Source organism: Chlamydotis macqueenii, chromosome 4 (genome assembly GCF_036417535.1).
Source record: "Chlamydotis macqueenii isolate bChlMac1 chromosome 4, bChlMac1.mat, whole genome shotgun sequence".
Lineage (NCBI taxonomy): Eukaryota > Metazoa > Chordata > Aves > Otidiformes > Otididae > Chlamydotis > Chlamydotis macqueenii.
The window spans coordinates 36,297,421-36,320,563 of record NC_141559.1 but is presented as its reverse complement, the minus strand read 5'-3'; the positions used below and the strand labels follow the sequence as shown (position 1 = coordinate 36,320,563).

Below are 23,143 nucleotides of genomic sequence, written 5' to 3'. Positions count from 1 at the left end.
GGCAGCAGGGAGTGAAAATCAAGAGGAGGGAAGAGGGAAGGCAGGAGTTGCCTGTCCTCTTGCTGCCTCTGTCAGCCGTGGCACCTGGACCCCCATGCCAGGCAGTGCAGCCTAGGTGGGCTCAAGACCTTCTGCTTCCTGTCATCTACAGCCATTGTCACACCTAAGTGCTTTCCAGCTAAGCCACCTACTCCTTACAAAAAGTGATGTGGTTTTCTGCTTTTTCCTCTTCTCCGGCTCACACTGGCTCAAAATACTCAGTTACAGGCTGCCAAGTGAACCAGACACTTTTCTCTTTTTCTGGAGACAGTCTCTCTTGGGGAGGAGGAGGAGGTTGCCTTTTGGGGTCATCAGTGCATGCAGTGTCCCACCGCGCTGGGGGGAGAATTACAGCTTGAAAACCATGGCGTGGGGAAGGCACTGTTGAAATCTGAAAAAGCCCGAAAAGCAACCTAAAACCTTCCTGCTAACACACATAAGTGAATTTCTGTGTCTGATTTGCATTTATATGATGCTTGTCCCCATGACACTGCACGTAGATGGAGATAGATGGTAGTGAAGTCAGGAGGCAAAAAAGCAGAGGAGAGTAGGAGCTTGCTCACCTCCAGCATAAAGGTGCTTCAGCTGAGTTAGTGCTTGAAGAGCGACTTCTGTTTTTTTTTTTTTCTTCTTTCTTTTGCAATCATTGCTTGCTTGACAGGCCCAGACGGAATTACATCACTTCCTAAAACCCATCAAAGAGAGTCCATCTCCTGCAGAAATGCGGCTCAGATGCACCCCGGCAGGAAGCAGGAAATGTAAATGTTCGGGTGAAGCGGGGAGCCAGCTGAAGCACCCCTCGGGTGGGAGCGCCGCCAGGGTAACATGCGAAAGCAAAACCTCTTTGCCCTGCTTTCTGCCCTGGTGCTGGCCGGAGGATCCGCTGGGAACAGTGAGTAAGAAAGCGCCTTTCACCTTCTGAGGTGGGACCGTGTTTCGTGCCTGCAGCGATGGGACCGAGTCGGAGGGCAACACCCTCCAAAGGGAGCGCTAGGAGATCTGTGGGGACTTGCTTTCTGCTTCGTTTAGCTGTGTTTACCCTCTCTGTTTTCAGCTGCCTGACTCTTCCAAAGATTTGACTTTTTTTTCCTTAGACTTAACCCCAAACGGAAGCAACTGAATCCTACAATTCCTGCATTTCCTAAATTGCGGGTATGTAGGGAACCGGAGTTTCCGTGCTGGCCCGGCCAGGCATTTTGGTTCTAATTTTAATTATTTGTTGTACTTTTTTAACCCCACACCCATACTATCATCATTTAATAGTAACCTTAAAGATGGAGCACCGCTTGCATTCAAAAGCCGGCTGCTGATTTCCGTAGACATGGTGCACTGAAACTGGTTTAACAAAAGACCAGCCGGTTCTGGAGACAAATATTTTTGAATTCTCAGCTGCAGAACAAAGTGGTCGGCACCACGGGTTTAGGTCCTGACCTTCTGAAGGGAAGAACCACGAGTGGAAAAGCTGCTTGTGACAAAATGCTGAGGCGCTGGGGTGTCGTTGCAGAGGCTCTCACCCATTCGTGGGGGGGTAGTTTGTTCCATTTTGGCATTTTGGCAGCCAGCGACTGCACAAGACAAGCAGCTTTTTTAGTAAAACCTTGCCAGGTGGTGCTTATATGCCTTTCAGTGTCAAACAAATTACTGCCAAAGTTCCTCAGCATGGACTAGGAGCGTTTGCTCCCTCCGTGCTGCTATAGAGAGTGGGAGCTCTCCAGAAAGCAGGGAGGAAGGATGGTCATTCTCAGCTACCGCCAGACTTCAGTTAAGATTTTAAAGGGCATTGGGGAAATAGGTGTTTTGGTGGGGTTTTCTTCCCCTGAAAACCAGTACTATAAGGAGGGTGCAAAACCGGGCTGCGGACTCCCGGCGTGCTGCCGAGCTGCTCAGGGTGAGGAATCTTGCTTGGCTGTAAGAGTGAGCTGAGCCAGGTATGAAATGGTTTGGTCTTGTCTGCATTACTGCAGCCCCGCTGCATTACAGACATGTCAGGAAAATATGTTGCAAGCATTGAAGGCAGCTCAGAATCACAGCAGCCAGAGGAAAAAGCTGTGGGCAGAGTGAAAGGGAGGTGCCAGGGAAACGGAGGGACATGACACAAGCAACGCACTGTGATCAGGCTCCAGCTTCCTTAGCTCATTTCCAGTGTACTGATTGCTAGTATTTCATCACCATCTCCGCAAGGCGGAGGGACGCCTTGGTCCTCGAGCCTCCCCAGCACACGGCTGGGCCACCCTGCCCTTCTTTGCAATGGGCATTAAAAGCTGTGGAAAGCAGTGGGCAAATGTCACATACCAGGTGCCCCAACCACTCCCCACTGCCTATCCTACCAGTAGGTCCACCTTGAAATTCTTGCTGATTTTGGAACAATTCCTCTGTAGGAGTGAGTCAGTCCTGCCAGAGCTCTCCCCAGCTGACGGCTGTCAGCCAACCTCCCGCTGCTGGGGAAGGGGAGGAGAGCATCACCCAGAGAAAAGCAGGGACCCTTCCTGCCCACACAAAGGCGGCTTTTGCTTGTGCGACCAGCCCCAAAATGTACCTGGGGCTTACTCTGACCGCAAAGGTGTGAGGGGGGAAGTTGCGAACTTGGGCCTTGCAGGGGCAAATTGAACTGGAGGAGAGAGAGTTTATGTAGGGGCTTGTGTACCCCACAGGCCCTGGTGGGTCGGGAGCCCCTCCACTGAGGGCAGCCTGCTCGGGGAACCCTTTGCTCTCACCCCTGCTTGCTCACAAGGGCAAGGCCTTTAAAGGAGCTTTATTCCTTTTTCCTCCCGTCACAGACAGTCCTCACCTTTTAAGTGGTCTGCTGGAGAAGGGGGCAGAAGCTCTTGGGGCTCTCCCAGGTCTCGCCTCTACTGTCTAGAAACCATTTACAAAATAGGCTTTAAGGGTATCATTAAATCTTGCAGTGCAGACAGATTGAAGCCTTTGTAAGTCCTGTTCCCATATCATGCTGGAGCCTTGTAAAAGCCTAGCTGTGCTGTTTGGGTTATGATTAACAGATGGTTTTCTGCCGGTGACACTACAATTACTCTAAGCCAGCAGCTCTAAGAGCGTGCCTGAGGACCAGCTCTGGGTCCTCGTCCTCTCCCGGCTCTGCACCAGTCCGCTTCCCGTTGCCCATCCCATTGCTTTACGCAAGTAGAAAGCCCTGCCAGTGACCTGCAGCGGGCCAGCACTGGCCCTCCCTGCTCTGGGTGACGGCGGTCGCTGCTCAGCCTCGCAGCAGCCCTAAAGACCCTAGGTGCCTACTGACCCTAGGAACAAGTGTTAAGGCCCTTACTATAGCCGATCGGAAAAGGCTCTGACCCTGCAGGCATTTCCAAGGTATGCCATCTCCCTCCGTGTTGAGTAAAACATCCGGGAAATTGCAGTGTAAGGGGTCTGACATGGGGAGCAAGAAAACATGTGAGGGAGAGGAGCAGTGAAGCGTGTGAGATCGTTGCGTGGAAGAACTGGGATGGCTGCAGGTAGTGCTTTACTTTGGCTGTGTCTCTGCGCTCCTGCTTTGAGTTGCCATTCGAAGGAAAATTGCTATCAAAATCCAGATATTCAGCAGCTCGTACCCTGAGCACTGTCAGAAACTCTTTGGCAGAGAAGTGCTTTTGAGGTAAAATCTCCTAAAAAGCCAAGGTTTCTAAGGGAGTGATATTTTTGACCTCTTCCCCCTGAGAGTAATGAAGTCGAGAATGGGTTTGAACCCATCAGAGTTGCCTGTCGCAATTTTCCAGCAAAGCACCAATGTAAGAAATGAGGATTTGCTACAACCCCCTAAAAAGCAGTTGAAAATCCCTTTCTACTGAACACATCAATTCCTTGTACATATGTACTGCTATTCTTCCCTTTTATCCACACATACAAACTGCCACTGTGTTTTATTCAAGTGCTTCGGGGACATTTCAGCAAATCTTCCCTTTACATCAGCAAGATTGTATACTAAATTTCAGTCAGTGACCCCAGTCTATTTTCCCTCAAGAGATTTTATGCTAGCTAGAGAGCCTCTCGAGCTTTTGAATCTTTAATTTCCTGAGAGCAAGGAGCACCGAGTGATTCGCATCACCGTGAGATGTCACAGTTATCACTGATGCAGAGCTGGGAGGCCACGAGATTAAGTAGATGCAACTAAATCCATAAATTGCTCTGGAAAACCTTTAGTGCTGGGGGTGAGAAATGATACCACAGGTTCACAGTTTGACTCTAAGACACATGACTGGATGCAGCTGGATGGAAGTACAGTGAGGAGAAAGCAACTTCCATCATCTAGAAATGATCTTAAACAGTTGTTTCCTCTTTCAGGTTATACCTAGATAGCACTTTCTAAGCACCTCATTTTAATAGGATCCTGACTACAGATTAGCCATCCTGAAATGTTTGCGCTCCCTCATCAGGAGAGCCTACGCGCCCGATGTCTTGCCTGCAGGTTTTTAAGGATTCCTCTTCTAGCCAGACTGACAGGCAGGACCTGCAGCAACAGGCAGCGGGGCAAGCCCTGGCCGTGGCAAGGAACGGCCCTGCTTCCAGCAACATGCGATGCCTGGGGAGGAACGGAACAGGGATGAGTCAAGCAGTAGGAGAGAGGGATCACAGGGACCACATGGAGCAGTGTGACTGTACCACCAGAAGCAATGTGCACGTGGAACAGAGCGATACAGGACATGGCAACTTTGCTCCAGCATACACAGCTTTATCGCCTTTTCTTGTTTTGTCACCACCTTCCTTCCACTGCATTTTCATAGTTTATAGGAAAGTTTCGAGAAACAAAAAATTTATCTATCTATCCCATTGACCTAGCTCTTTATTTTCCTCTATCCCAGCCCTTTTTCTTCTGTAAGTAGGTACTATAGTGTAGTTTGAAAAATTCCCTCCAGAGATCCCAGTCTTCAAGTCTGAAGAGAAAGCAGCAGGGAGCCCGACAATTTACAGCAGAACCAAATATGCTGACTGCCGGCTATTTTCCTTTGCCTCCCATCCAGCTGAAATCAGAAACCTGTTTGCCCACTTACTTCATCAAGAAACTCATATCGCTGCCTCTGAGTGCTGCAGCACAAACCTCAGCTGAAGAAATGCTGCAACAACAGAAATGTTGTTTGGTTGGTTGTTGAGGTGCAGTTGTTTGGATTCCAGTCTGCAAAGCTGCTCGATATATTCCAACTCCCTCTGTCTCCCGTGGAAGGCAGGTTTGGGAACACCTCCAAAACTCATGCAAAGTCCATCAGTGATCTAAGCATGTTTTAAAAGTAGAAAATATTGAATAATACCTTACACCATGGTATCGGCATACCGAGCATAGTACTTTTTTTTAATTCATAAGAACTGTAATCGAACCTTTTTTGAGCCACTGCTAGTGCTTGCTCAGGCATTTTGGTCCCCTGAGGACCATCCTCTAATGCCTTGGTGGTGGGAACCTGAGGACTTCTTAGCTTCCAGCTCCAGCTGTGCCCCACTCCCCATCAGGGTGGAATGTGGCTGCGTGCCAGCCCCTCTCCCTTCTGCTCTTGAAAGCATGGGAAGTGGCAATATGGGCCGGGCTGAAGCTGTGGCGTGCTCCCATCCACTTCCCTTGACATGGGAGAAGTGACCAGCACTCATGCCCCAGGCAGTCCAGACAAAGCTGACGCCGATGTTGTTGTTGTGTGGGTACCTGCTCCTTGACTGGGGTATGCAGAAGTCTGAGGACGGATGTCAGACTGAAGCCAACAGCATGAGACTAAGCTCAGAAAGAGGAAGAGCATGAGCTTTGCAAAGTCAAGGAGATAGCTACACAGTCAGATGTGACTTGCTGCTTGTTCCACTCCGTTTGCCTTGGTTTTCCATCCTGAATGTGTGCTATGTTATGTTATGTTGTGTTACGTTACATTATGGTCAGACTCCCTTTTGGAGGGAGCTAGTAGATCTGTGCAAGATGAAACCCAAGCACAGCTGGCAAGACAGTTCATGGTATGAATGACTACTGCAAAACTGCCTCCCTCGAGGCATGGAGAAATGTTTAAATAGCATCTCATAAAATCTCTGACTTTCAGATGCTCCCCTGTCCTGCTCCAAACGTTGCAACGTCCAGCTTTCATTCACCCTACAAAACAGCCACTGGGGCCAGCTGCAACACAGCCTGCTTGCTATTTTGAGCACTTTAAACTGAAACACTATGAAAAAATACTACCTTGGGGCCAACCACGTGGGTCTCGTGGCCCGGGCAATTGGCTGCGGCAAGTGAAGCACCGGGAGGCCTGAGTCTGTCCCTCCCCGCCCGGCTGGAGGTACAAATCCTTCCTTGGTGTGAGCCACTGGGCCCGCCCAGGTGCAGGTTGTGGTTTTCCTACTGCGTAAAAAAATGCAATGTGTGGGTGGCCCGAGCGCGAGAGCAGCCCCCGTGTGACAGGCAGGGCATCCCTCGGGTCCCAGCTCTCATCCTCAGAAGTGAGGGGCAGAAGAGCTGGAGGGAGATGTGTGGAGGCAGCAGGTGAAGCACAGGAAATGAGAGCAATATCCTCGCAAGAACATTGTGCAATTGGCTGCCCTTCTGCTGAAAGATGTATTTAATTCACTCAGAGAAAAGAGCTCTGAGAGAGGAAATGGTGTTCACAGAAGAGATGCTGTTTTGTCCCTGGAATTATGCAAAGTGAACAAAAGTACGTGGCAGCAAGGTCACTCCCTGTGATTTACCATTTTCTTTGCCTAGAGGCTGGAAAAGGTAATTCTATTTCACACAGAGACAAATGGTTTGAAATCTGCTTCATAGCTCAAAACCAGGCAAATAAAAAGTACCAGAGACAGTGGAAAAGTCTTGGGAATGCAATGCATTACATGCTGCAGCTGAAAGTTTAGCCCTGCAGTTAATGAGGTGTGACTGTTTGCTTTTGCTTTAAAGACACATCAGGCTGTAGGCATTAGAAAAAATCTCTTTCAGCTCTCAGAGTAAATGAGAAATAAGATATTTTCCCCACACCCTTTACCATTTGTACTATTTTTGTCAATGGGCTTGTCCTTGTCAATATGTCAAGTGAGGCAGAGGGCAGGTTTCAAGGGCGATGGCCAGAGGAGGAACACAAAGCAAGGTTGTCAAAGCGGTTCGGTGAGGCCAAGATGGTCCAGCAGCTCCACCAGCGGCGTGGTCCGTCACACCGTGGTCTGCGGTGCGGCCATCTCTAGTGACACCTTGCCGCTATGTGCAACGGCCATTGAAATGGAGCGGCTGCAGGCACCAGGGAGCATAAATTGCTATAAAAGCCAAGTGGCCAAACTAATAAGGGAGAGGAGCTCTCTCTCCTGTCTTGTGCGATAGGTTTCAGGACAGCCAGCAGATCACGGGAAGGGGTGGAGGAGCACAGGCACGAGGGGTCATTGCCTGCAAGGGAAGCAGAGATCACGTTTTGCTCAACTGAAACACTAAATACAGAAGAAAGCAACAGAGAGATTACTGATACGAAGTGCTTTGCTGCTGAAGAGCTAACATTTTCATAGTCATCCTGTGGTGAAAGAGTCTGGTGACCTTTGCAGTACTAAACACTATATTCAAGTCTTAGGTATTATTTATTAAGTATTAACATTCTTTCTTAGTTTTTAGGAAAGGATGAAACAATCAGATGCCTGAGCAATAAGCGCAGCATAAAAATCTAGATAAATCACTGCTGTCACACTCAAATCATTTTATTGTTTTGAAATCAGGTTTCCTGGAATACAGTCTCATGAGATACTCATCTCCTCTTTGAGACAAATCTGACAGGAGAGGAGATGCTGCAGAGTGGATTAAGCAAGAGATAGCGCTCTAATCCCAGTTTTCCTCTCTCACTTGGCGTCCCTGGGAAGGACAGCATCCCTGTCCTTCTGATTTCTCATTTGTAAAATGGAAATGATAACTGCTCATCTCTCAGGGCCATTATGAAGATTAATGTGTTTACAAAAGCATTTAAAATGCTAAGTACTTTTGGTTCCAGTCCTGTGAGATTGGAAATGCCAGCGCTGAGGTGCTGAAAACCTAAAGCTCTTGCTAACTCTAGTGGAAACTGTGGCTGCCCAGCAATTTACAAGAACGAGGAGAAACATGTCATTGCCAAAGTCATGAACTCCCATCCTGCTTTATTGCATAAAATGAGAGCTGCACCATGCCGGCATTGTGTCTGAAAGTGCAGATAACACAAAAAATCATCATTTAATTTCATTTTGAGGAAATTACTGAAGGCTTTGTATTTGGGAACATGTTGGTGTAATTTATCTAAGGGCAGATTCCTGCACCTTTGGCTACAGTGGGATTTTTAACATCAGGACAGAATACTGTAACAGCCCAGACTTGCTGTACTTCTGTTAAGCTTTAAACTCCGTGACAGTCAACATAGACTCTTAATTAGCCTCAAAAAAAAAAAAAAAAGCTTGTTTCACTATTACCAATATAGCCAATTTTAGCCCCTTTTCTTGCAAAAAAAAACCCGTGATAAATGAAACTGAAATGCAAATCAAGGTTCAAAACCCCCAGTCTTAGTGTTTGTGAAGAATAACCCGCGCCGACTCTTTTCCATACGCTCCTTCAGCCGGCCTGCAGGATCAGACAGAGGAGCCGTTAATTGCCTCTGTATCCAGTAACGCCCTTGTGTTACTTTTACCTCTTCTAGTCCATGCAGAACTGAAAGTCAGAGGCCACTACAGGCTTCCGACTTCCTTCCACCAGTTCCGTTTTTCACAGTGAAACTAATTTAATGATTTTGAGAAAGGCAAAGAAATAGAGAGATGAGTGAGCCAAGGAATTGGTGAACAAGGGATAATGGTCTTGCGGAAGGGAGCACTCGCTCCTTGGTAAGGGGAGGGAGGAAAGAGGTTGCGGCCATACGCGCCAGGGCTGAGGAGCAGAGCAGGATGGTGTGGTTTACTGAGAAGCAGAAAACTTTTACGTGAGAGCGAGAATGGATGCAAACCTGTGGGGAAAAATGTCTGTCTGTGCCAGACAGCTGTATGCAGACAGACCACACATGCTGACGTGTCCCAGTAAAAGTCAGCTGAAGAATGTGGTCAAGACTGGTAAGATTTTGTGACCAATTTGCAATCTGATTTTACATCTGATGCTCAAGACTTCAAATCTCTGTGTACGGGGGCATCTGCTGATTTTTTTTTTTTCTGAGATATCAAATGAAAAGTAAATATTAAAGCTGTACACTTTGACTCACTGATAATACCAATAAAACGCATAAAATGCTAAGTTGTCCTCCTGTATTTGACAGGCTCTGAAACTTATGGTTCAGGAGATGGATGGCAAATGTTATCCACCGTTACAGTAATGCCTCCTTCTGCTACGCATTCTTCAGCTGCAGATGACCACGAGCCAGTACTTGTCACTGCAAGTGCTACTGAAAGTGGCTTTGAAACAAAAATTACTCCAAGTACTGAATTGGATGCTGTGAACAATCAGGACAGCCTAGAAGCAGAAGAACAGTCTATCTTCATATACGTTATCCCCGCCGTGCTGCTGGTCCTGCTGATTTCACTGATTGTATTTTTTGTAATACATCGTAAAAAGAAAAAGTCTAAGCAAGGTAAATTTGTCTTCTCGGGCATCAGAAAGATATTTTTAGAATGTGCTTGACATTAACAAAATGTTATTTGGTGGTCTGGGATGTCCCATTTAGGATGTACTTCTCCAGTTGTAGCTGCACGTTCGATGGATAGGAAAGGGATCCACCTCTGGCCAGCAGTATCTGGGCACACATCTCTCCTTGGGCGGGAGCTAGGTCTGCTGCTTGGCACCTCCTGCTTATACCACACACCCATGGAGGCCGCCGCACTGCACTCTGGCTCCTGGCAATGCCAGGAACAGCATAGGGATGTAACCGTGTGTCTGCAAACACTTACTATGTCTTTATGCTTAATAACTTCATGCAAGGTGAATTTAATGGTCTTATTGCCTACCACTGCCCACAAGGTAAAGCTGCTCAGAGCTTCAATAAAATAAGAACAAGCAAAACCATTTTAAGGAACGCTTTTAAGGGATTCTGTAGGGTGGAGGCATCTATAAAGATATCATAGTAAATGAGCTAGGAATCCTGTGGTCAGGCTGCCTGGGTGCTGCGAGAGGGAGAGCAGCGCTTCAGGAAGGTACCTTGATCTGTTAGCAAAGAAAAGAAGACAAGACTCCAGGGAGACCTTATAGCAGCCTTCCAGTACCTAAAGGAGGCCTACAGGAAAGACGGAGAGAAACTCTTCAGTAGGGCCTGTTGTGATAGGATGAGGGGTAATGGTTTTAAAATAGAGGGAGGTAGATTCAGATTAGATATTAGGAAAATATTTTTTACAATGAGGGTTGTAGAGCACTGGAACAGGTTGCCCAGAAAGGTAGTAGAGGCCCCATCCCTGGAAACGTTCAAGGCCAGGCTGGATGGGGCTCTGAGCAACCTGATCTGATTGGAGATGTCCCTGCCTCTTGCAGGGGGGTTGGACTAGATGACCTTTAAAGGTCCCTTCCAACCCAAACCATTCTATGATTCTATAAATTGGTACCTTAGAGTGTGAAGCCACAGAAAACAAACTGTGGTGTCATATTAAAATCACGCAGTTGGTAAGAGAAGTCCTGAAATGGTTGTATCAGTGTCTCTACAGAACAGGAGTGCCACTATAAGCTCCTCAGCCTGCAGACAGTGGCATACGTGCAACATAAGATTTTAAGTCCCTTTTTCAGGGCATTTTTGGGTTGCTGCTGCCTTATCACCTGGTCACCCTCATAGCAAACTCTGAATTCACAACCAGGCACCTAGTTGCCTGCCTGTGTCTGGATGATCTGAAATGCAGGTGTGCTCTTTAGAGTGATGAGAAATGCGGGGCCTTGCAGGAGCACAATCCTGGGATCTCTTGCCATGTGCCTATTGCTTGGAGCTGGGATTTTGGGCATTCTCAAGGCGGGGGCAGATGGCTTTGTGGCCCTGGGGTGGCTCTGCAGTCAGGAAATGTGATGGAACAAGTGGGAGATGCTGGTACCCATTGGCAGCAATAAATTAAAAATAAGCTAGTTTAAGACTGTACACAACGTGAATCCTATATGTAGTTCTTCATTCATTTTTGCGGAGGCTTTTCAGTCACTTGATTCCTGGAGGGGAAGCTATTTATCTGAATAAGGGCTGTTACACTATTTTTTTCCCCATCTTTACTTTGCCTTGGGGTCATAACTAGCTTTGGGTCCCTTTTGATATCTGGCTAGTTCAGCTTCATTTGCCTAACTGAGATTTAATCTGCCATGCGAGTCCATCCTCCACTTCTCCTCTCCATGAGTGGCTCCCAGAGTCTCCAGGCAGAGCCAGATCGCCTGCGTGTAGTCCACAGCAAAATGTCCCAATGCTTTCAGCAAACAATTTTTTTTTTTGCAGCACTGCTTCCTTTTCAGGATACCATTTATCTCACGACATCTGTTTTGCTCAGGGAAGCGTGCATCTGCCGTGTCCTGCCCACTGCGGCGCTTACAGTCAGTTTCCTCCCAGCATGGCTGAGCTAATAATGAGCTGCTTTTAGTGTATTCAGGATTAAAAATAATGGGTTCCTCTGAAAATTACAAACAGGATGAGATGTTTTGTCTTTCATCGACAAGTTAACTATTATGCCTTTTGAAAATAAAACCTGTTTTACGTGACCCTATTCAAAGTTTGCTTGCAGTCTGGACCCTGTATATACAAAGAGGAGAACCATGAACACCAACTTTTTTCTTTTCCAGATGAGCTGGGAAGCGAAAATGTGAAAAGGTAAAGTTTATGAACATCATACTTAAAAAAAATATATATTTTACTCTAATACTATGATTTTTGACTCCTTCACCTTCTGTTTTAATATAACCATACATGAAACATCATTACCTTTTGCCCTCAGCTGCTCTAGGTAACTTTCTCTAGAGGTGGCTGAAGTGGGACTTCAGTATCTAGCTGAAGCTGTAAGACCGGAGCAGGAGAACAGGAGTTACAGTGGCTGAGGCGAGCGCTGCCCCACAGGCACCCACTGCCCGCAGCTGCCCCCACGCCTTGACTCCACCAGCCACACGACGCCACAAAACATACAAGGTGCCCCACGAGCAAAGGGGATGAGTTCCCAGGCTCACTGCAGGCTTTTACTATTCAGAATAAGCTCTGTGTCTTGCTCCCCTGTTTTTCAAGTTTGACTTCTCTCTCTGAGGCGAGGCAGAAATGCTCGCCCGGCTGCCATGGAAGCAATGCCTGAGCTGCTGGGAAAATGAGCCAAAAGCTGTGTGGCTCTTATCTGAGTGATAATTTTTATCGTTACCTTTTATTGAGCTCCACCTTGCTAATCGATGCTGGAAGTTATTAAATCGGCTTCATGGGGGAAAAAAGGGGGTTTTGCTAAAATAATTTTTCTACCTTGTGACTCCAGGAATGATCAGCAAAGGGAAGCTAAACGGAGGCATAAATATAGAGTTACTCTACTCATGACTTTTCCTTTTGAAGTTGCTGCCAATGTTAGTCACAGCTAGGACAAAACTTTGGGCCCCCTGCTTTTATCACTGGAGCAATGTGACTTTTGCCACGTGTTCCAGCACTGCAGAGACAAACTATTTTATTTTTCAGTTTTCTATTTACAGCAGGGACAGTTCTTGAATAGCTGCAGTAGTCCGTGCTCTGGCACACCCCAGAGCGCACCATCAGAGTACCTCAGCATGTGATGTCCCAGCCAGCCCCACCTCTGTCCCAGATCGGCATCTCATCACCGCTCCTTCGCACTGGTTTGCAGCCATTTCCTTCACACCCGTTGGGCTAATGCCTTCTCTGATGGCTAGACTAGGATGGCTTTCCAGAGTTTATACATATGTCTGTAATTATGAAAGACTGATACAAAATTACCACCTTATAAGTTGTTTGAATTAAGTATTTTGTGTAATGCCTTTTTTTCCCCCCTTCCTCTCCAGTCCTATTTTTGAAGAAGACACGCCCTCTGTTATGGAGATAGAAATGGAAGAGCTTGATAAATGGATGAGCAGCATGAACAAAAACGGTACACGGTAACCCCTCTACTCCATCATCCCTCTCTTTCTAGCTGATGTAGATCCCATGCACAGAACATCAATGTAAGGCATTTTGTATGTGTGTCACTGCTTTTCCTACAACATTTTTAGTTGTGTTCTTGCCTCCCTGCTACTAAAATAGCAGCACAAATGTCAGGGGTAGAATTGTTCAGAGGAGTATTTTAGTTTGTGTGGGAGCTTATTTTTAATGTATGATGGTATATCATAAATGTTTTGAGTTTCCAGCAGACACTTCTATTAAACACATGTATAGCTGTGAATTGTATTTATAATTTTAAATACACATTGCTCTGTGTTGTGTTACTGCAGAAGAAACACACATTTACTCATAGTTCAGACCACCATTTACTTAAAATTACTGCCAGGATCCTATGAATACATCCCTCCCCTCTCTTATGTCCTTTCCCTCTCTTGCCATCCCCACCGCATGAGACACAAGCTGCTCTTTGCTGCCAGCACCGTAGACCATCTACGTCCTCTCCAGCCCACAAAGCAATTAGTAGCTGCAGTAGCTACCACCAGTAGCATTTTCAGCTCCTTCTTAGCTACTTCTAAGTATCTTGTATTTTTTTCCTCATTTTCCTCCCAACTGAAATCTCCTGGTCAAAATCTCGAAGGGCCCTGCATCCTGCTTCAAGGCTTGCCTCAAAAAATGCAGGTCTTTGGTAAGCTGTGAATTAACCAAGACCTGATTTTGAACTGCTAGCAGCTTTTCACTGCCTAGGAAATGCTGAAACCCTGATATTTTCTTCATTCCTGGTCCCTTGCCTTATATCCAAATGGCTCATTTGCCTGACCTCCTGCGGATGCTTTGTTTTTCAGGACATAAAACTCTTTGGAGCATTTCTTTGCCTCAGCACAGTGCTCCACATGAAGGGGTTTATGACCTTCGCAATCTGTAAGCTCTAGCAGAAAACATGTGCTAAGCAGCAGTAGTGAAATAGAGGTATTAAGTATAGTACATGGGGAAATAGTGCTGGAAAATATTTTTTTTAATTCTGTGGACAGAAGAGAGCAGATAGTTTACATACAGGTTTTTTTTTTTGTTAGTGCTCCCTAAACCCCAGCCCCAAATTCCCAGCTTACAGGTGCAACTACAAGCAGTGCAAGATTAACAAATAGTCCTCCCCAGGGCAGTCTGTGGGAAACAGTCCTCAAAAGAATTTAATTTGTATACGTGTACATAAAAAATAAAAATATATATGATAAAGAAATTACAGCAACAGTTAAAGGTAAGGAGGATTTAAAACATGCAACATTTACGTTATGTGGACTATGCTGATTTTACAGATAAAAGGGTGCAGAATACGATCTGCAGTTTTACATTCTAGAGAGACTGCATCAGAAAAGTTGATGCAATTTTGGAATAAATTAAGAATAACTGCCAAGAGTAACTATAGTTTTGTTTCTTATCTTTTTTTTTTTCAGCTGACTGTGAATGTTTACCTACTGTAAGAGAAGAAGAAAAAGAATCAATGGCCAACCCAAGGTACTTCTAATTCATCATACTATTTGAAGAAATATGGTCAATGTTATTCCAAAATAATCTCATATTTCTAATATATAATTATAAATAGGGTGATTCTTGGGTCTACTTAAGTTTAAAAGGTTTTACATGTAGGGACTTTGATTTCAACTCAAACAAATGATGCCACGTTCTTTTCTTTCTAAACCAGTCTCTGCCTGTAAATTGCACTCCTAAATAATCTTGCAGTTGTAAACCTGTGCGAGACAGACAACCAGATGGCGCAGATGGAGTTTCGCTCACTGATCAGACTTTAATCACAGTTTCCCAAGGTGTGAACACAAGCATTCAGCAGAGCTTCCTTGGTGCTCCTCACCAGCACAGACACCCAGCTGCCCTCTGCCACTGGGTGCCTATAGGTCCTTGAAAACCACTGCCAGATGTTTTGGCTGCAGCTGTGACCTGCCGGGCAGGGGCTTGTCTGACCCCAAGAGAAATCCAAAGGATGTTCTCAGTCCCCGCACGCTTCCCCAGAGCTGGCACCAGCTCATGGTCCAGGCAGAGATCCCAGAGGGATGCAAAACCGCAACCCTGACAGCTTGTAAACTTAAAAACTTTCCAGATGGTTTCCTCAGGATTTTGGCCAGAACCCCTAAACCCCTCTCAAAATCCCATTTTCCCTAATTAAGATGGAGCCTGGGGTTCCAGCTGGAAGCAAGAGGCTGTACATCGCGCCTGCCTGCACACTTGCGTTACAGCTGCGTTTTGGAGAGTGAGCAAAGCAGTTCCTCTGTGCCAGATTACGATAGCAAACTGTTAAACCATCCCGCGTACCAAGAAAATCCCTGGTGCAGTGGAAGCAGCAGATGCAAACAGGCAAGGCTGGGAGCAGGGGTGGGTGACAGGAGGAGGACCTTGGTCTTCCCCTTCCCATGGCACCACATCACTCAGTTCTACACGCCTCTCTGGCGGAGCTGCACCTCCCACAGTTCACCACTGTAATATCCCGGTCCCCTTCTTTTCCGAGTTTCCCTGCTCAGGAGTGAAACAGCAGGGATGTTAAATCACCGCTGCTGGAGGGTTTGCAACTCAGTTGCTCCAAAGCTGCAGTTCCAGGGTGGCTTTTGCTCCACTGCAGCTATTTGTATTTAAAAGGTTTCTGCTTATGCCTATTTGCAAGGAAATTGTTGTGTTGTGGGGTTTTTTTTGTTTGTTTGGTGTTGTGGTTTGCTGTTTGTTTGTTTTTTTAAAAAGACTTAGATCCTTGGTTCCAGATGCAAGCAAGCACAATGATTTTACCCTGACTGTCTGGAAAAGATGTTGGATTCGCGAGCCATCTGGGTTTTCCCTTCCAGCCTCTAAGTGATAACTCAGAGGGGGAAAACTGTTAAGGAGAGGCAGCTGCACAGTGGTTCTCTGAAAATGGATTTGCTGAGCGTACCACTGACTATAGGAGGGAGAATAGGACAAAGTGTGCTTGAGCCATACTCTAACACCAGCAGAAGTCAGTCATAGAGTAAAAGGCTTTTTAGGCAATATGAGACTCTGAGCATTAAGTTTAATTTAGAAAACTTAAAGAGTTTATTTTCAGAAAAAAAAAAACCATCATCAGCTGGAGCCGACATTTTAAATTTCATCCTTGCTAAAGTGCTTTTGTAAGGGATTTGCACTAACCCCATCAGAAGGTGGGGTTTTTGCTCCTCACTGGCAAAAGGCATCTTTGGGCTACACCCTACCTCAAGCTCCCCACCTGTAAAATACAGATATTGTCACTTCAAAGCACCACAGCGTGGCTTAAGCCTTGATGCAAAAAAAGCAGCCCTGTTCAGATAAGTATGCTTCAGTCAGAGTGAGGGTACGCATATTATTTAAGCATATTTTCTTATGACTGGTATCTTAGCATCACTGTCAAGACATTTATGCCTCTAAACTGTAGGGAGGCAAATGCATGCAAATAAAAAGAGGAGATTTATCTGTGACACGTTTAGAGCTGCTCAGACAAGGGATATTAGTTGAACACAAAGTGCAAGATTATTAGGTTCAATATCAGATTCTGAAAGACTGTATTGTTTGGGCAAATTTCTTCTCAAATTATGGTAATTCCTTTTTTAGATTTTATTGATGGCATTTCTATATGGGAAGCATCTCAAGGCCTCACTGAACACTGCTGGCTGAGTGTTGTTTTCCTGCTTCACAAAGATGCTGAGGGAAGTTCATCAAAACCCAAATGTTTTGAACAACGGATTGATTTTGATAAGATATAATTCTGAAAACATCTGAGACTAAACATTTCAATAATGACAATTCTGACATTTTCAGAATGAAACTTGTTTCAAAACTACTTTTCATAGTGACTTTCTAATATAAAAATTTAAAAACATTTAAAGAACAAAACCCTGTGGTGATGAAATATCTTTACGTTAATTGTTTCCCTTAACTGAAAACTACTTTTTCAAATTTCATTTTACATGAAATTTTGAAACATGCTTCATTTCAAAGTGAAAAGGTATCTGAAGTGGTGGGATTTCCTGGTAAATAAAAAAAAAAAAAATTGTTACCATTTATTTCTGCAAATTAACCCTATCAGACCAAGATCTGCTGCTTTTCCTGACCAAACTCTTAGCTGAATAATGTCAGAAAGAGAACTGCGTACAGATAAACAGATGTTTTCAGCAGCTCTCTTGAGCAAGAAAAGTGAAAGACTATGGAGTAAAACAAAACAAAGTTATTATTATAGCAAAAATTTGTACTCATGAGCATCAAGGCCGCAGATTTGTGCACAAGAGATGAGATGTGACAGCCCAGGCTCCTTTGTAGGTGGAGGTCAACTGCCTTGGGCATAAACTAAGTTAAAAATACATATGTGTATATATTTTAAAAAATAGATATATTTAAAATAATATATTTGCCTTTGAAACCTAGTGCTAAAATCCTGGTTGCGCCTGAGCAGAGAACCACAAAATCTCCACAGCCTCACTGGGGCCAGGGTCCCCGTCCTGCGCACGCAGGATGGAGGGAGCAGGCAGGTGGGCGCAGGGGCGGCAAGCGAGGCTTGATGCTCCCGCAGTGCACGAGCAGGGGCAAGACCAATCTCTTCTCTGGGGACCTTTACTCCCTTGGCAAAACAGAAGGGCAGGCTGATCCCCTTCACAGCATGGCTCTTTGTAGGCTGCTGAGTAGGAAGAAGCAATCCACTCTCTGCTTTATCACATCTCCCAAGGGGGGTTGGTTTTCCTTGGGTGCTGCTGGGCACCCTCCTAGTCTTTCCATCCAAAAAAGCGTGATTCTTGATTACGGAGAGATGTTCCGGATGGGGATTAAGTTATTAGAGAAAGAAACACTCCTTTCCCTGGCTTTGCCTCAGTTTGACAAGGTACTTAAAAAAACCCCAGGCAGAATACTAAGATTATGAGTGGCCCTTTCAACTTCAGAGGTGGCTTAAACCCCTGCTGTTAACGCTGACTGAAATCTAAAGAGCTGATAAAAAATGCTGCATTTTTCAATGTTGGCATGAACCAAGCATTATTAAGAAAGTGCTAGGGAGCAAGCTAGCCAGGCAGAAACCAGCAGGACAAATAGAAAATTCATTGTTATGAGCCCAAATTTAAGGAGGACAAAGAGAAAATTCATTGATATGAGGCCAAATTTAAGAGAAAAATTCCATCTGTAGAAAGTTATCCTCCCCTATGGAAAGAGGACCATTTGATCGCTCAGTCCTCGCCCGGGAGCAGGAGGAAGGATGTGCAGGATAGCCACAAACCAGCAGAGAAACCAGCCCAGCCCTTGGTGCCAGCACCTAGCACCACAGATGGGGTCATTTCATGCATTGCATGGCTGACACATTTGTTTTCTGATAACACCTTCTCATGGACTCCAGGGATACTCTGGTATATTATTTCCTGCTGAGACAATTAACCCAACAGCTTGACACTGGTGTGTTTTGTTTTTTTTTTCTTTTCCATGTATACACAGTGATGCTGAATCATGAAGTCAGAACAGCAAAGAACTGGTTGAAAGGGAAGCAGCGCACAAGCTAACAATCCCCCAGATATTGGATGAACTGTATTTAAATGTAATTCATTTCAAAAGGCCAGAGAAGCAAATGCTTTTGTTCTGTCCTGCTACATACAGAAACATCACCAAGGGGAAGGAAAAAAGAAAAGAAAATAAGGAAAAGCACTATAGTAAGATTAGACTGAAAATTGATTTAAATTCCTTCTGCAATGAGATTCATCACAAATCAAGAGAAGCCTCCTTTCTCCCTACCCTGCAAAAGTTCTCAAAATAGACCGTGTTTCTATCTAGTTCCTCAGCTGCAGCACTTAAAACCACTTCTGTTACAAGTTTGCTGGGTTTCTTTGTATTTTTTGTGGGAGGTGGTTTTTTTGTGGGTTTTTTTTTTTTTTGCTGGTGGTTGTTTTTTTTGTTGTTGTTTTTTTTTTTTTTAAATATAAACAGCATCCATAATTCTGAACTGCCTTGGTTTGGTGGATGTGAAGCTCATGCCTATAAAATATTTGTTTTTCAATTTGCTTTTTTGTAATGGTGCACTGATTTGCACAGGACTACTGCTGGGGAGGTAGCAGACTGGGACTGACAGACCAGCTCTGAGGACAGACAGAGCAGCTTCTCAAAGGATTTGCCAGAAATGACTGCAGCCCAGCAAGGGCATGGTTTTTGTAGTGTGCTTTTTGGTTTTCAAATTAAAAGCATTGTAGAAGTTAAAAATATTTTGAGATTGCCTTTCAGTTCGTTATCTCCACCGATTAGTACCCTCGGCTAGCTCTCACCCTTTAACCCTCCTCCAGTGCAGTGCTGTTCTCCAACAACCACTACTCCAAGAATATTCAACTTGAAAATATTTGTTTTTAAATAAGAGAGATTGAAAAAGTGCACAATTCAGTACTCACACCAAACACAAGTTTAGGTAAGTGTGTCTTATGTGTAACTACGTGGTCAAGGTTTTTAGATACACTAAGATTTCTGCTGCTTCTGTTTTTGAATATTGAGCTTGGAATACCTGAAAGATATTGACTTTTAAATGTACCAGATCATCTTTAATTACACTGAAAAAAAAAATTCAGACTCCCAAGATGCTCAAGGTGGAAATATAAATATTGTAATCTCACCCATTGATTTTAGGTGGCATGTCTCTTATGGATGTAGTTTAAATTTGTTACACACACATGAAAGTAGATTCTTGTCCATACAAAGTTTCCCTTGCCTTATTTAAAATATTAAATTCACATAATATCTTTTATCCTACCCTATCATATTCTATCTATCCTCATCTTCTATTTAAATATATAATTTCTCCCCACTCAATACACATTTAATATGATCAGTTTTATTTTGCCTGCAAATATTTCACAATTATGTTATTATGCATAACTTGGTTAAAGAGAGCAAACAAATGCCCCAAGCCTTTGGGATGACAGCTAAGTGTCCCTAATAGCTGACAAATATAGAGGAGGGTGCAGCTTTGTGAGTAATTGAGAATGTGTCAAAAATACAAAAAGAAAAAAATGTTTACAGCTGGCCGTGTTAATTCATTACTGAATATTACTTCACTAGTAATTTCCCCAAGAGACTTGTTCCATTTGTTCCAAAACAATTTATTGCAAATATTTGATTTCATATATGAGTGATGGTAAATTAATTTTCCCTGCTTGGATGATTTTTAACTTTGAACAAATTGTTTTAAGTTCATCTTTTAGAATTTTTGTTTTAAATTCATCTTTTACAATTTTTGTTTTAAAAAACATTTACACGAGTTCCTGACAGTAAACTCATTCTCTAGAAAATGAACTTAAAATAATGCAATCACAAGGGAAAAAAAAAGTGAAAGACTGAAATACAGAAAATTTTTAAAAACAGAAGTGGATATTTTCTGGTAACAGCTTTGTTAGCAACTTATTTCAAACAAGCGAAGGTGTTATGCTCAGACTTCCTACAGTTTGCAAAGCAGTAACCTGAAGATGCCCAAAACAGAGAGTGTTTTCTTTAAAAGTACAAGCTAAAAAGATGTATTTTCAGACCATTACCAGCTATGTGGTTGGAGGGCAGTCTGCAGTGACCCAGCTGTTTGCAATGCGGTGTCCAAGTGGTGGCTCCTGTCCTGCCTTGCTTGAGGCCATTCAGCTCCACATCCAGCCACCACCGCCTTCTCCATGAAGAGAGCTGAAGAACAGATGGGATGAAGAAGAACTGGAGTCCTTGCCTTTTAAATACTTTCATTGTATTATTTCTCACTTTTGAAACTTACCCAACTCCCTCCAAAATTACATTATACAGCATGTCAGTTCTGTCCTAGCTCCGTGTCTACAATAGCGTAGTGCGGTAACTCAGTCTGCTACAGCATTTGAGAAGAGGCTGTCATGCATGTGTTTCGCTGTTTGTTTGAGGTTAATGTTAATCCCAGTTGGTCCTTTTCTTAGATAAAATGCTGTACAGTTTCAAATAAGTTTCTCAGAGATTTAGTTTAACTTAAAAATATTTAAGTTTAGCTTGAGTGAATGCATATTCTGTAAACTCACATTAATAAACATTAATTCTTTTTCCAGAGTTCACGACTAATCAATTTTTACATCAAGCTGTAAAATCAATTTTGCCCAGAAATAATGTCTAGGTGAGAGCTTTATAATTATCCAGGTTATCCCACTTACAGTCTCCAAAATCCAAAATCTCTCACACCACAAAATTCCTTTTCTTCTTCTGGAACTTTCTAAGTATTGCAAAATATAAAAAAAAAAAAATTTGGACACTTCCTTGGGCAATTTTGGATATAAATTACCTTGCTGTAGTGCTTTTTAAAAATACAAATCTCATAGATGCTGAGTTACTCTTGAAGAAGATAGCATTTCATCAAATCTTATCCTCCCCATGTGAAACAGACCACTTGTCAAATAATTGGCATTTCAGTATAGTTATAGATATCTCTAAAACATTCCCTTAGTACTAGACAAATACTATTTTTAGTATTTCTATTTTCCCTACATGTTTTTACATCATTGTAATTCTTCCCCTCCAAACAGAAATACTAGTTTTAAGCTATGGAGGAGATCACCCATTTATCCGATCCCTCGCCCTGGCTCCGCACTGCCCCATTTCACCCCTCTGGTCTCTTTCTTTGATCTTCATTTTTACATTGACTTCTGGATTTGCTACAGCCATTGCCCAGCATCCACTCAATCAGGTTACAGACAAGTTTTTCTGTGGATGCTAGGTTCATGGTTGCAGCTCCAGCGTGGTCGCTGCCTTGGCTCCTCTCCTCCCTCATCCCATTCGGTATTTCTCCAGCTTACTTGTGTGCCCCTTGCACTCCTGCTTGTTTTACTCTCGCCATCAGTTCCTGGTCATTTCCTTTTACACACAGTTTATCTCAATATTTTAATCTTGGACATGGATTGAATTACAGGTGATTTAGACCATTTTACTCCTACATTACTGCAGCCAAAATGTTGTAATATTCCACTTTACAAGTGTTGTCTTTAAACCTTCTATTGGTGCACCTCAATTTTCCCTAAATAATGCACACAGGTTGTCTAACACCGCCCCCCCCCAAAAAAAAAAAAAAAAAAAAGAGGACAACCAGACAGCACATAGCAGAATTCTCTCTACTATTTTAATATTGCCATGCACTACAGAGTATTTATGCCTCTGCTGTAATATCTCCATCATCAGCCTGATCTGAGCTGACCCATCTCACCATCATCTTGCTACATCCACCACGAACTGGTAAGTTATTATCCCTCAGCAGAAATTAAGAAAAAGCATACAAACGGAAATCACTTGCACTATGTATTATTCTAAAATGTTTAGCAAATGGGATGATCTCTAAGGAACTGTTACCTCTTCTTCCATTTTCTTCAAGTATTTCAGTAGTTATCCAGCACTGCTCAAGACAATTCAACATCTAATTTATAGTGGGAGGACTTTTTGTCCTACAGAAGTCCAAAAAGCTGCCGATTCAGAGGAGGAATTGTTTGAGATATACGTGGATAAAAAGAAGGGTAATTAAGAGCCAACATTTCTCCTACATACGCTAAAAATCAGTATCTTAACAGATAATTTTTCAACAAAATAGAAATAACTCCTCCTTAAAGTTACTGGCATTGCCAGCAGTTAATTAATACCATAATAATCCTGCCCTTGAAAAGCACATAACCCTACCATCAACCTCAGCAAAAAAGAATACTGTTTTTAGTTCCTAGGTAGTCTTAAGTTATGGATCCATAGATAACAATTGATCTGAGATAAAATAGTAAATTGTTTTGCAATCCTAAGTCTGATGGAGGGCTATAAAACCACCAAGTTTTGTTTACTTTCTGTATATGGAATTGCTGTACATTCAACTCTTTTACCAAATAGCTGTTTCAAATAATTTTCTAATTTAAATATTTCAAAGTCATAATATTGCTCAGCTGTATATAACAGTTTGAGACTTTAAAGAACCTTTTCTAATAAAGGTTTATAGCAGCTTTTACTGTCTACAGGTTTTCTTTTTCCCCATAGTCCTGCTAATCCATTCAAGTCAAAGGGTGCTAATTATTTGTTGTTGATGTCAAGATTACTCTGGCCTTAAAAGATGTACAAAGATATATATAGTATGTTGATATGTTACTCTATTCAGCTAGCTAAAATGC

General features: G+C 43.6%; 1 protein-coding gene across 5 annotated transcripts; it reads left to right on the top strand.

Annotated features, from left to right (window-relative positions):
- The first annotated feature begins 795 nt into the window (after positions 1 to 795).
- TMEM154 (transmembrane protein 154) lies at positions 796 to 21,062 on the top strand. 5 transcript variants are annotated; one of them, XR_015258566.1, is made up of 7 exons: positions 796 to 931; positions 9,243 to 9,554; positions 11,648 to 11,744; positions 12,917 to 13,002; positions 14,462 to 14,522; positions 19,062 to 19,425; positions 20,535 to 20,568. XR_015258566.1 is itself a non-coding variant. In XM_086747738.1 (6 exons), exons 1-6 carry the CDS (start codon positions 865 to 867, stop codon positions 20,572 to 20,574), a joined length of 663 nt encoding a protein of 220 aa, XP_086603864.1. In that variant the 5' UTR covers positions 796 to 864; the 3' UTR covers positions 20,575 to 21,062. The 5 variants fall into 5 exon arrangements, 4 of the variants coding, with proteins under 4 accessions (XP_086603864.1, XP_086603865.1, XP_086603866.1 ...); XM_086747738.1 differs by lacking the exon at positions 19,062 to 19,425 and having other exon boundaries at positions 20,535 to 21,062; XM_086747739.1 differs by lacking the exon at positions 20,535 to 20,568 and having other exon boundaries at positions 19,062 to 20,224.
- The last annotated feature ends 2,081 nt before the right edge of the window (positions 21,063 to 23,143 follow it).